The following is a 13,940-nucleotide window of genomic DNA, read 5'->3' on the forward strand; positions in this document are numbered from 1 at the left end:
CTGCATTTTATCCATGTATTTTCATTACTATCCAATCTAACTTTTTTTTTCCTGCTCTAGTCCTCGAAGAGACATGGTGAATCATGTGAATTTATCCTGCAACAGCAGTATAAATCATGGAGGCTGTTTCTAGCCCAGGATTCACTCATTTTGCCCTGAGTTCTGCCTGGATGTACAAAACAAGCTGTTCCTTTTCTCCTTTCAAGCCCCACTCAGGAACAGTATAAAACCATTTGGATTTCTACCAACTCCAGAGAAAATTTTAAGACTGCAGCTCAAATATTACTTTAAATGCCCTTGAAACACTTTTTAAAATCTGTTTTTCTGAAAGCTATTTACAAAAACTTAACTTGCAAGACGAAATCAGTGGACAGCCTCTCATTAAAAAACCCATTTTATTCAAATTCAGGTTTGTGTAAGATGCACAGACTTGCCTATTTTCTAATAACCCATTAAGAGAAGTTCCAAATCAAGCTTTAAAACGTGTTATTAACCATCTACCCAGCCATTTGAAAGATACATGCCTGTGATAAGAGTATTGTATTGCCATTAACCTGTGGGATGGTTCGAGACATCTCTTATTCACACAAAACTCTAAATGCATCTAATTAAAGCCACAAGATCAGCTGTCCATATTAATCACTCACCGGTTTAATTAAGGTAAACCAGCTTGTCACAAAGCCAGTCTTCTCTCTATTCCTCACCATTATCGACTTTTAATAGTTCACTGGATTAGTAATTACTTGTTTATGGCATTATCAAATCCCTGGGAGAGGGACAGGCCCAGGAAACTGCTTGAGACACAAGGGGAAATTTACCCCATCAGGCAAAGTTTTCTGAAGAGCCCCACGGTGGGATTTAAAGAGTGATGCAGTGGGATTTAAAGAACCACACAACGGGATTTAGATAAAAGCACGACTCAGAATAGAAACAAATTGATCTGGAAGTATCTTAGCAAGAGGTTGGGATGTGCAGGTTTATTCGGTGTTACTCAGATTAAAGCTGGGGAAACCCTCCAGTGGGAAACCCCCCACGGCAGGGGGTTGGAATTGGATGGTCTTTAGGGTCCCTTCCATAACCATAACCAAAACCAGGGGAGGAGGGAGCAGGAGAGCAGGGAAAGAAAGGAATTATGTATATTCCCAATTCTCCTTAGGCATACCTGCTGCCATCAATGATGAACATTTGTTCTGGGAAGAGCTGCTACCAGTGGAACACTTAGCATATGAACACTAACCTAATTCCTGTTGGAAATAAAGCAATTTCCACTCTCTCCTTTACCAGAGGAGTATTTCAACCCAATAATAAAATCTCCACTGTAGCATGTCAGACCAGCAGCTCCCTGGTAGCAGGCTGGAATTTTAAGTCTTAATGCTGCAATATCAGCTGTAATGAATTCTACGTAAATATGACTTCTAAAAATAAAAAGCCTTTTTCTTCCCTTAAAACCATGTATTGAAGGAGACTTTAAAAGAAAAGGAACTGGGCTCCAGACAGTGATGAGGATCCTTCTGAAACAGTTTAACTGTTCCCACCCAGTGCAACCCAAATAAAAATATTTCACTTGCATAATTCAGTTCAGCTTTCCATCCCTGTTCAACAGGGGCACTAAAATAAAAATGTTGTGTTTGTCTATAAAACAAGTGAAGAATAGGAGAGAAGGCAAAGTGGGATGAACAGGCAGAAGAGAGTTAAGTCCTGAATAATCAAAAAAGTCCACCAGATACACCTGCCTGAATTCTACTGAATACAAGACCCGGATAAGAAAATTGTTTTTCCACAAGAAAAACATATTCATTAACGAATTTTGTATTATAATCTATTATAAAACAGCATAGCTACTTATTCTGTTAACTTGTGCACATTCATCAGCTCTTGTTCATTTTTACTTGCCTAATTTCCCACTGACACACGGAGGAAGTTGGTTTCCAATGCTATTCTTTATCTGAATGTTTACCTTTTTAAGCAGTAATCAAAATAAATTAATAATTACCAAACGTTATTTAGAAAAATGAAAAGGATACCCCCCCCCCAAAAAAAAAAAAAAAAAAAAAAAAAGGAGGAAAAAGCCTGGATGTAGACTTAGGAAGCAAAGAGCAGGTACTGAAATGCACCCTGCAATCAGCGTAATGCACAGAGGCCAGAGGTTGGGAGCTCAGCTCCCACAACCAGTGCCGCTGCTGAGCGCTCCTGAAGAACCAGCTCCTTTCCTACATTTTATTTATACCCACACATGCAATCTCACACACACACACACACACACAAAAGCACTGCACAGTTCTGACCCACGTGAAAGCAAACCCATTCAGGGCCTTGTCAGCTCTATTGTGCTGCGCTCTCCCCTCTCTGAATGGCGCCTTCAGCTCCGGCTTAGCGCCCTGACAAATAAAGGAAAGCACTTTATGAATCCAGTTTAATTGGGAGGTGACAGAAAACATACAGCCATTTTCTCCAGCCTTAGCACCGAACTGGCCTCAGCTCCAAGCTCTGCCAAATCCCACTGAACACGGGACATTAACCAGGTCAGCGGAACAGGTGCTGTGTGGCGGGGGCTGCATCCCCACAGCCACCGGGAATCTGTACGGATCATCTCTCCCAGGAAGCACGGTGGGGATGGGAGGGGAGAGGAAGAGAAGGAGGGAGGGGTATAAAAAAAAACCCCAAGCAAGAAGGGAAAATGGATGTGTGGCTGACAGGCGGCTCAGCAGATGTCTGTGCGTGATGTACGAGGCCGGGATAAGCTGTCGGAGCCCGCTGCCAAGGAGTGGCAAGTGATTAAAGCCTGCGCCAGGCTAAGCACCATATTTAGAGTCTATGGGGTTCCCAAAGTTGCACCCATCCCTCGCTGTGCTGCCAGATGTTGCTGGCGGGTCCTGCTCCTTCGCAGGAGCAGTTGGTGGGGCCAGGAATGCAATCTGGAACGTTTTCCGGAGGGGCCGCGCATTAAACCCGTGTCACCCATCCTTCACCTCCGCCGAGCGCTGAAACACCTCCAATTTGCTGCCACTTCCCTCTTGGGAAATGGCCAAGATACAGTTGTGCCTGGCAGACCCATTTGTTTTACTCAGGTGATTCTCTTCCCTCGATGACCTCTATTAGTTTAAGTTTTAATTTAGATTAACCCCAGCACCCCAATTAACCAGCGAGGGGAAAAGCTAAGCTGGGACTAGTCATATTTCTGGAATCACGATTTATCGGAGTTAAAGTTATTAGAAGGGAAGACTGGGCCATTCATCTATTGCTATTTTTCTTTTAAAAATTTAACATTTCGTGGCCAATAAGCACCTTCTCTGCACAGGTCCACAGATTGTCAATCTCAGCTGTTTCTCTTTGACCACTCCCCAGGATTTTGTTACGCTGACTTTTATTTGTTTTGCGTTCTTAGGGTCCAGCTGGCCCCCAGATTCCACCTCACAGATTTGGCTCCTTCAATCCCTGGTCCCAACAAGACAGGCACTCTCTGATTACCATTTAGGGCTTACACAGGGGGGCCTGGCACCCTCCCCTGCCCCAGAGATGCTGCTCAACCCACAGCTATGGAGATACAGAGCATGGAGAGGAGCTGTAGCTTGGAATGCTATACTATTCAGATCCATTCAGATCAAAAATTTCCACCTTTCTAATGATACCATGATATTTGTCTAGCCCTGAAGTTCAAGCTCTCTGTGGATCACCAAAGGTGGCCCAGGTTTCCGTGCCCTTGGGGAGGAATTACAGTGACGTTTTCCTCAGTATGTGACCATTTCCATTTCTCACAAAGCTGGCACTGTCTTTATTAAATAAGCTACAAACACAATGTTTCCGTGCACTGGGTGCAGATTCCTTGTTTCTAAGAATTTTGCAAATAAAAAGAACGACTGGCCCGGATCCAAGCTGGAATGACTCCAAGAGAAGTGCCAGAGAAGCCCTGCAGTTTTCCCATTCATCTGCTAGGTGAGATGATTCGGGCTGAGACAGGAGTAACTTCAGTGCTTTTGAGGGTCTACTACGATTGTTTTTCATACTGGGACTCTGCCCAGGGAGAACAGTCACCTTCAGGGAATTTCAGGGATTTTTTTTCCTCTTGTGCAGGAGAACAACAGGCACAGACAGAATCACCCTGCAGTCCCGACACCCCCAGGGCAGCAGTGCCAGGAGGGCAGCGAGTTTACATCCCCTGTGCAGGTTTGAACTCACACAGCCCCCTACAATGAAAATTGAGAGCAAAGTCCCCTGAGGCATCTACAGAGATTTTGGGTAACTGAGTTTCACAGGCGCAAGAAACACAGAGCACAGAACCAACTGCATTACCTCTGAAAGCATTGAAAACCAACTGGAGGAATAATTCCACACATTTACCATCACCTACCTGGTGGTAAAAGTCATCATCATCAAATATCTCCTCATCTATGTCCTTCAGGTGTCTGTTGGAATCTGAGGGAGGGAGCACTTCCTGCAAGCATAAAGGAAATACTGAAAGCCCATATGTGGATATTTCTGTCCCTAACTCCAACAACATCACCTGAGCAGCTTGTAAACACACTTGATGATATGAAGGAATGGAGAGAAACTCTCAACATAATAAGCTTTTAAGGACTAGGAATACATTCAAAGGTAAGGCAGAAATGTTGCCAATGCCAAAATAGATTTATGATACCTTTACTGGGAAATAAATAGGACTCTGCAAAGTCTTTCTGGCAAAATACTACAGATATTTTTAATGTAATGGCAAAAATACATCTTGCAAGGGCAGTAATTCTACCTGATCTCTCAGAATTGAGTATTTATTCATTCTTAAATACTAAATTAATAGCGGACTTACCACTAATGTATTCCGTAGGTTAGATGCAGTACAATTTTGGAAGTGACTTTCTGGGTTAAAGACTCTAAACTACAGCGTAAAAAACAAGTTTTGTAGCCTCAAAAAGCAAGATTTAGCGAGCACCACTTCCTCCAGCACAGGAGGGGCACAATCCCAGCCCAGAACTGGGACAGGAGGTAACGCAAACACCACAAAAGCGGAATTGGGACACCTACGTCTCCTCCTCAGCTGTTACACCGCAGGAAGCAACACTCAGGTGCCTCCTCCATAAATCTCTCACCGAGGAGAGCAGCGAGGCCCCCTTACCGAGTGGTCAGGCCCGGGCTGAGGGGTTGGCGGGGGCTGCGGCTCCTGCTTGCCCAGCACGGCGTACACGGAGCGCCTGGTCTGGGTGCGCCGGAGCAATCTCTCCCTGTCCATCAGGATGTGATCAATCTGAGCCAGGATGGAGCGCTCGAAGGCACCGAAACCCTGCAACGGCATTAACCAGTGTCAGATAATGCAGAAAGCCTTTCCTCAAGGCAGCAGTGTTCCCCTATCTTTCCATGTCAGCGGATAAGCAGGCAGCGTTCCGGGAGGAGGGGGTTTGGGTCGCGTCGCAGGGATTTCTGTTAGGATTTTTTTTTATTTGTTTCTCCCTCGCTCTCCCTTCCCAACCTGAGGCAACTTGACGCCCGGCTTAATAAAATGCCTTTGCTGTTCTGGTTCAGATTAACTTCTCAATGATTAATACTAACTCAGAGATGTGAGGAGACCCTGGATCTCCGGGTGAAATGATTACCCATTGTATTAAATGTACACTCCGTGGAGGAGGAGAGCTACAGAAGGCCCCAGTTCTGCTAGAAACCATAAACAGCCTGGAGATCAGCAACAGTGGCATTTTCATAGAGCTTATTTGCTGCTGGAGACTGGCTGTGACGAGATGTCTGGTCGGGAGAACCAACACCAACCAAGAGTTTTTCCCCATACTTGGGAAAACATTTGTCCCTGAAAAGGTTATTTCTGCCTGCCTGCTCAAAACAGAAGGCTTTTGCCTTTGCTATGTGAGGGCTGAGCTTCTTTGCAAACTCCTCTGAGGCTGGGGAGAAGTGTGTGCTGGTGTATTTAGTTCTTGCTGCTTTACCTCTCAGCCTAACTTGGAACATCCACGATATGAAACTTCCAAATAAACTTAAGAGTCATGGAATCATGGAACGGTCTGGATTGGAAGGGACCTTAAAGCTCATCTCCTTATACACCCTGCCATGGGCAGGGACACCTTGCACTACCCCAGGTTGCTCCAAGCCCTGTCTAATCTGGCCTTGGACACTTCCAGGGATGGGGCAGCCACAGCTTCTCTGGGCAACCTGTGCCAGGGCCTGCCCACCCTCCCAGGGAGGGATTTCTTCCACATATCAAACCTAGATTTCCTCTCTTTCAGTTTGCACTTGTTCCCCAAACCTCTGCTAAGCAAAAGCACGTCAGCACACACGAGCCAAGACTTGCCTTTCCCATTTTGCCAGTCGCCACCTTAGTCTTGTCATGCCACTTCTGCAGGACGCTGTTCCGGTAGGGCCTGAGCTCCGCGTAGCGCTTGGCGATGAACTCGGGGTAGTCCTCAAACTTCAGCTTTCGCTTGGGGAGGCTCCTCCTCTTCTCCTGGGCCTTATCCACCTGCTCCTCATCGCTACTGCTTGGGATTTCATCATCACTAGGACAAAACGCACAGGCTGAACACCCTCCACCTCTCTAAGGCAACGTGTGAATTCTCAATGGCCCCTCCACCACCAGCTTTTTCCACACCAGGGTGGTGTTTTTAGCGCAAGACCCACGGTTTAGCCCCTGCTCCATTATCAGAAAAACTACATAACAGACTTGCCATGAGGCAGAAGGAATTCAGATGGTCATTTGTCTGGAGTATGTGTCACCCAGACACAGCAGCACCGGAGAGAACAGCAGAGTGAGGGTGCTCAGGAAGGCTGTGCACTGTCCTGTTTGTTGGAGACAAAGGATGTAGAAAGATTCAAAAATACCTTTTTTTTTTTGTATTTACCTCTCAGCTTTTGCTTGCTTTCCATCGACCAGGTGCTTCGTGCCTGGGTACTGATAGAGCAGCTCGTCCTGAAGCTCCACCAGTACTTTCAGCAAGGCCTCCAGAGTTTTACAACCTGCAGAGCAAGAGACACAAGTGACAATTTCTTGCTCCTGTTGAACACTCAGCTTTGCAGTGCTTAGTTTCTCATCTTGAATCAGAATTTCTGCCGCAGCCACTGCATGTCCCATTAACTGTTTGTCTATAATCAGTTAGAGATGTGGTTTTATCTCCAAACTGATTTATGGCTGGTAATGTCAAACACCACCACGCCGGGGGAGAACATTTCTTTCCCAAGAAGGGAGGAAAGGAGGCAGAACTGCCTTCTAAACATCTGCCTGGCTGCACACTGGGAGTGTACTGATCTAATGTTTCATCCACAAACATTCCCACTGCAGAGCCTGAAGGATTAACATCCTAAAGAAGCAACACACATGTGACAACAATCTTTTTGCTGACTCACTTGTTTCTCTCCTGTGTTAAGTTCTGCAGCACAAGCCAGACTCGAATAACATGACACAAGGGAAAATGTACATATGTACAGGCCCTTCACACTGACCTCTGACTTTCCCTTCTTGGACATGATGTGCACGTTGTAAGAAGAAAAACCAAACCCCAAACTCCTGCAGGGCTGTGACCATCGCTGTGCTCACCACACAGGAGGTAGGACAACTTGCACTGCAAGTAAAATTAAGTGCAGCAAGATCTGAACTGTGGGGGCCGATATAAACTCTCCCTTTGCACATGGCCACACACCAATCCCAGGGTCAGCTCTCCCAGGTAAAACACTTGGCACACTTCTACCCCAAAACCTAAACTGAACTCCCTCTGCCTGGCAGAGCCCGTGGATTTGTGTGCAGGGCAGGAGGTGGAACCTCCCCAGAGCTCCCCCTGGTTCCTCCTGGGCCATGAAACCAGTGGGGCCGCTCTGAACTCCCAAACCTCCCTCTCTTTGTATTTGGCACAAAAGAACAGAGAGAACTTTTCACCACTCGATTTTTGTCTTTACTTCCTTTTTTTTTTTTTAATGGGGGACACAGAGATCATGGGTAGAGTGAACAGCAAATCTTCCTCAGCCAGACAGAGACAGTGCCAGCAGAAATCAGCCCAGACACTCAGAGGTCTCAATCTCCCACGTGTTACCACTGTGATATTGCTCAGTTGTCACCATCTTCAGATAAATTACGGCCTGACCTCAGTAACAGGAATGTCAAGGAGAAGATGCTTTAAGATTTTTGTTGCAGATCAGCTGTTGGATTCATCCTCCCCGAGCCCAGGGTTCATTATAGATACGTTCTGACAACTCCTCTATATAAACCTATTAACGGATTAGGTTTGCTGCGCTTGTAAATCAGACGTGTGTTAGCATCAAAACAATTCCACGAGACAAACAGAACAAAAAGCCCTTAAAAAAATGCATTTGTTGTGTGTGTCTGCAGCTAAAGCATCGCCTGCAAAAGCAAAGTGCCCCCACCCCAGCCCGAGTGCACAGCTTACACCAGCAAAATCCTTCCCACTGCCTGCAACGCAGCGAAATGTCCCCAGAGCTTCCGAAACTGTTTATTTTCTCCCCGCTGCCTCTCCTCCAGCAGCAGTGCTAATGCACCCCAGGCAGCTTTGATCCTGGCAATTACAACTGGAGTAGCACTCCAGCTCTTCTGGGGTATAGCAGGGCCACGGCGAGCAGGCAAGGAAATAAAGACAGGCTCGAGCTCCCCCAGGCTCTGAGATACGGACCCCAACAGAAGTGGGGATGGGGAGCAATTTTATTTGGAGTGAAGGGGATGGAGAGGGCAGGGAAGACAATGACTGCGCGTCTAACCAGGTGGGAGGGCTAATTATTCCAGGCAGTGGCTTCATCACGAGCCTCTTACAGCTGGGTAATTTCCGTGTTTTCAGTTCTTGTGTATTTAATAGCATTATTGGATGGCATTCTCATTGTTCCTGTTGGCTGCTTAAGTGTGCTGTAAACTCAACTTCAGAAGCCAAGTGTCACCCTGGTCCCTTCCCACCCAGCCCTGCCCTATCCATTTCACGTTTCATTCCAGAAGGGACTGTTTTCTTCCCAGTCTCCTCTTCATCTTCTCTTCCCTCTAATGCCCTTGTCTGCCTTTACACCACTTCTTTGGGGACGAGTCTGAACCCATTTGTGAATGAAGGCAGCACAAAACACAACTGTTTCGGGGTGCCAACTGTGCCATTTTGAAAGGCAGCTGGACACTGACCCTCCTGCTCTCCCTACCTGCCCCCCAGCACGTTTTCTGTTATGCTGCTCCTTGTCTGAAACACACAATTAAACAGAGAACAGCCACAAACACTGAGCTTTCAAATGCCCCAGTACATGAAGGCAACCAGCTCTGCAGCTTTCAGGTGTGATAACCACCAGGTGTGCCCCTCTCAGGGACAGGCAATGCCAGCCCTGGCCACGGAGCAGGGATGTCACTGCCATGACCTGGGTTAGGTCCCGGGCAGTCCTGGATGGTTTTGTTTATAAAGCTCTCAGGATCAAGAAAGTATCGACACAAACTGGCCAAGGATGAAACAACGCTGTTAACTCCACAATCACCCTCCCACTACTCCCCCCTGATTCTGATGCCAACAGCTTATTCCCAGCTGCTCTTCCCAGCACAGTGCCTGGGATGGGGTCAGTGACTGCAGACACAGCACTGTGAAAGCAGCTGGAAACTGTGGAATGCAAAACTCTCCCGACCCAACTTTGCTGGCACAGTTCACCCCAGCTGCTGCCTCTCCCACCCCTTCTCTCCCACACTGTGCTGGTAGCTTTGCTGCATCCCTTATAACCTGCTCTCCAATGTGCTGGGGTAAATATTCCACCTTATATATTTGACACCAGTGTCACAACCAACACCTTCAACACTGGCCCATAAATCATCAGTGAGCAAGATCTCAAAACTATCTCCTTTTCCAGGAGTTACTTCTGCATATCCAACCTGTGGTTTTTTGAGGGCAGGTGACTCAGCACTGCCTTAAAAACTAAGGAATCTGATCCCTTTATGGCATCTAAAATCCCCCCAGACAAGTCAAGCTCTGTGTGTAAGGGAGGTCAACTAACTCCAGGACAACACACAGCCCCTCCTTCCATCAAACCTTTCCTAAAGCTGCCCTTTGGATCCATCTGCAGCTGCCCCAAGAACACAACAAACACGGTTTGAATAAAACTTCCAGCTGAAATGGCACTCAGAGTGTCTGTGGGGAGACACTAACTTGTAAGAGTCACTTTTGAGAGTCCACAGGAGCCCCTTCATTTTGTGTACAGGAGTGAAAAAGTTGTTCCAGATCCAGCAGGCAGCATATCAATCCACCAGGAAAGCTGGGAGCCAGCACCAGTAAATCAAAGTGTGCCTTCCTGTTAATACTCCCTCACACACTCTCATTTTATACATCCCTCCACCCAGCCAGGAAGCAGCCCTGGAGTATTTAGCTCCATTCAGGGATAGCACTGCCATGTATCAAAGTGTCAGGAGACCCACCAGAGATGAAATCTGTCCTGCTGCTCTCCAACCACAAAATATCAATTTTGTCAGTGCCAGGGGTTATGGACAAACTGGCTGTGCTGGTGGCACCCCCCTTGGACTGTGGAGGTTCCTGGTGGCAAGGGACTGACCCCCAGGCTCCCACACCCCCATCCATCCTCTCCACACGCAGAGCTGCTGTGGAGGCTCACACAGTGCCATGTAGGATGGCTTCAGTGCTCATCCATGCTCCTACTCCAGCATTCCCACAGCCTCCCACACAAGAAAAGATCTGTGCTCTCTTCCATGACCTCTAAAAACGGGGTCTCATTTCATCTTCCCAAGCAGCTGTGGAGAGCAGCAGCTGGTACAGAGCCACAGGGAGCTTTGAGCCCATGGAAAAAAAGCTGGAGCCTCAAGGCTTTCCGAGGTATTCACAGAGCCAAGCCCTGGGATTCCCAGAACTCCTCCACTGGGCACATTCCTCCCTGTCTAACCCTGGTCCACCCATCCAGCAGGTTTGGAGCATGACAGGTTCACAGAGCCAAGCCCCGGGATTCCCCAAACTGCCCCACCAGGCACCTCCTTCCCCCCTGACCCGGGTGCATCAATCCAACAGAATCCAAGTGCAATGGGTAAGGGAGGAAATCCCAAAATTGGGGCAAACCTCCCAGGATTTTCCCTCCATGTGGCACCTCGCAGGGCGCTGCCAGGGCAGTGCTTCCCACAGCCTGGGCTCTGCTGTGCACACACTTATCCAAACACACACAGAACATCCTTCCCAGGATGTGCCAGCAGGAACCAGCGCCTGCCCGGCACTCGGCTCGACTTCAGAGCCCACGCCAAGCACTGGAAATTAACTCCTTTTTTCCCCTCAATTAAATCTGAGGATCTGGCATCACAGGAATGTCACCACCGTGCAGGCTTTTCATTTTCCATGTTACCTCCACAGGCTGTGGGAGTGCTCACACAGAAAAGCTGGTGTTGGAAGGACGGCACGCAGAGCAAAAAGCTGAGCTGCCAAATACTGGGAGCGTCCCCACTGCCACCACAGAGTGTCCCCACGGAGAGTCCCCGTGTCCCTGCCACGCTCCGGCCACATTAATACAAACGGGGGAGGAGGAGAGGAACCCATCCTCTTTTATTTTAATAGCTGCACATAATGAGAAGTATCTTTATCAGGTGCGGGCGTTTATCCCAGCGTTCAGATGAAGAGGGGGAATTTTCCCCTCCTCTCAAAGGGCTGCGGGACAGGAGTTAAACTCCAGGTCAAAATGGCCCTCGATCCGCTGGCCTCGGAACAATACTCCTCATTCAAAATCCACCAGCCAGCCACTTGCACTAGTCATCCCCAGCAATTAATCCCCCACGAAACACGTTTGATTAAATCTTTTCAAGCAAATCCTTTGCTTTGCTTTTGTTAGTTCACTTCTTGTCAACATCTATTAAAATATGCCTTTAATTCTCCCACAATCTTAAAAAACACCGATTCCACTGTCTTCAACTTTAATCAACTGTATGGCCGGCATTTTTCATTTCATAATAATGTGCTGTTTGGAATTCAAGAGGCAGGCTCAACATCAATCATTCGGCAAGAATTTTTCCACTGCAATAAATATGCAAATGAGGAAAGCCAGTCAGTCGTATTTCAGGCCCGACTTGCTAGTGTTTTAAAAAAGACACAAATTTATTAATTGCCGTTGGCCAGCGGAATCCTATTACTTTGGGCATTGATTACAAAGCTGTGTGAGTGATTATTGTGCAACTCGCAGGCTATCCAGGCATGAGGAAAAATTATTAAAGCAAGGCAGAGATTATCAACTCGGAATAACAATAAGCCTTAACATTTTAGGCCTCTAACTTCTTCAACAAAGAATTACGCCGCAGCTCCAGTGTATCATAATTCTGAAGTCTGTCAGTATTACTTTTGGAGCTTGCTCTGTATTCCCAACAGCGGGGAGAGACGTTCCCAGCCCGGAAAAGGCGGGGGAATTCCTCCAGGTATCGCATCTGAAACACGGGGCTTTGGACAACGGCTTGGCTGGAATTCCCGTGTGGAATGAACAGCAGGAGGGACAACGTGGGGCAGGCAGGACTGCCCCCAGCCTCAGCTTCGCACCCCTGCATGGCCTGGGGCCACCAAGAGCCAGGGGAGCACAGGAATAAAAGGCTGTTGACAAGCCTCAGACAGAAGCTACAGGAGCCAGCCCAGATTAAATGATAGGCTGGAGGTGATTTTTTAGAGGTGCTGCAGTTACATATGCATTTCTCGCAGACTTCAGCTCAGTCCTAGCACAAAGCACCTGTAAATCTGTCCAAAATTGGGAAAGTCTGGGAGGGACATTCCCCCCACGCTCACCAAAACACTGAGTTTGTGGAATTTTATCAAGCCACAGTAGCAAAAAGGCAGACTTTGCTGCTGATTGCAAAGGTCTGCTCCACACCAAGGCCCAATTTGCTGGTTCCATTGGAATGCAAATGATGCAAGCGCCTTTGCAGAGGGGAAAATTGTATTCCTTGGGCACAAAGGAGCCAACGCTGCACCCCCCTTTCACACCAGCAGTTCAGCTGACTCCCAAAGAGTTACAGAACAGCCTCAATTTAGCCCTTTCGCTCCAATATTGCTGCATCTGACAGGAAGGACAACAAGATCAGACACAGATGAGTTTGCTAAAAGTAAAGAAAATAACTAGATGCAACAACAGAATAAAGGCTGAGTATTCAGGGGTTTTATTAGAGGGGGCTGGGGGAGGGGGGAGAGCTGAGAAGGGAGAGAAAGAGAAACACTTCCATGAAGTTCATGCTCTACTGATTCCCCTCAACCATCATCTTTTGATATCAGCCCAAAGCAGGGAGGGGACGGGGCTGGTAAAATGAGATTTATAAAAACTGATGTTTTACATTACTGTAAATGCAAAGGGGCTGACAGCACACATTCCTGCCTCTGCCAGGCTGGAATCCCCCAGTACATGGGCAGGAAGGAGAAAGGAAGAGGCAATGCGAGATCTCATAGTTATCTGGATATTAAGGCCAGAAGGGAACATTAGCCCATCTAGACTGACCTCCCCACATAATACCAGGCCATTAATTATATTTATCATGACAAGCACCGAGTTTCCATCTCAAGGTAACCAATTGCCAATTAATCCGAGTTAGCTGACATTTGCACATGCTTGTCTGGACACTTTTAAAGCCCTTGTTTCCCTGCATCTTGTTTGTGCTGTATACAGACTAACATGCACAAATATTTAGCTAAACTCAATTTAATTCGTTGATAATCTTGAGAAACTCAAGTGTGGGCAAACCTGTCTGATTAAGTGGTGCAATCCCCCTGTCTGGGGTTCAGGTGTGTCAGGTCACCCACCAGGGACTGTCCCACCATTTCTTGCTCTAGAATTTAAAGCAGCTTTCAAATTAACCTTAAACAACCTCAGTGTCCAGCACATGTCACTGTGGAGATCACCTATCAAATGGGAGCACTACTTTTACCACACCTATACAAGAGGAGACAATTCTGCTCAAAAATACTGAATACCACAAGCTAAAAGCCTTGGCACTCAGTGAGGAGGGGCAAGAGATTTTTTTCTGAAAACAG

General features: G+C 47.2%; 1 protein-coding gene across 1 annotated transcript in view; it reads right to left on the reverse strand.

Moving 5' to 3' along the window:
• The window catches only part of AATF (apoptosis antagonizing transcription factor), a 43,488-nt gene that overhangs the window by 19,499 nt on the left and 10,049 nt on the right, over positions 1 to 13,940 (reverse strand). Inside the window, exons 5-8 of the mRNA XM_027883806.1 lie at positions 6,834 to 6,948; positions 6,287 to 6,491; positions 5,108 to 5,272; positions 4,349 to 4,432 (exon numbers count right to left, since the gene is read on the reverse strand). Of these exons, the coding sequence (XP_027739607.1) occupies positions 4,349 to 4,432; positions 5,108 to 5,272; positions 6,287 to 6,491; positions 6,834 to 6,948 (569 nt within the window). The remainder of the gene's footprint in view (positions 1 to 4,348; positions 4,433 to 5,107; positions 5,273 to 6,286; positions 6,492 to 6,833; positions 6,949 to 13,940) is intronic.

Source organism: Empidonax traillii, unplaced genomic scaffold, assembly GCF_003031625.1.
Source record: "Empidonax traillii isolate 1590-97213 ecotype Southwest subspecies unplaced genomic scaffold, ASM303162v1 scaffold135:size1941959, whole genome shotgun sequence".
NCBI classification, from domain to species: domain Eukaryota; kingdom Metazoa; phylum Chordata; class Aves; order Passeriformes; family Tyrannidae; genus Empidonax; species Empidonax traillii.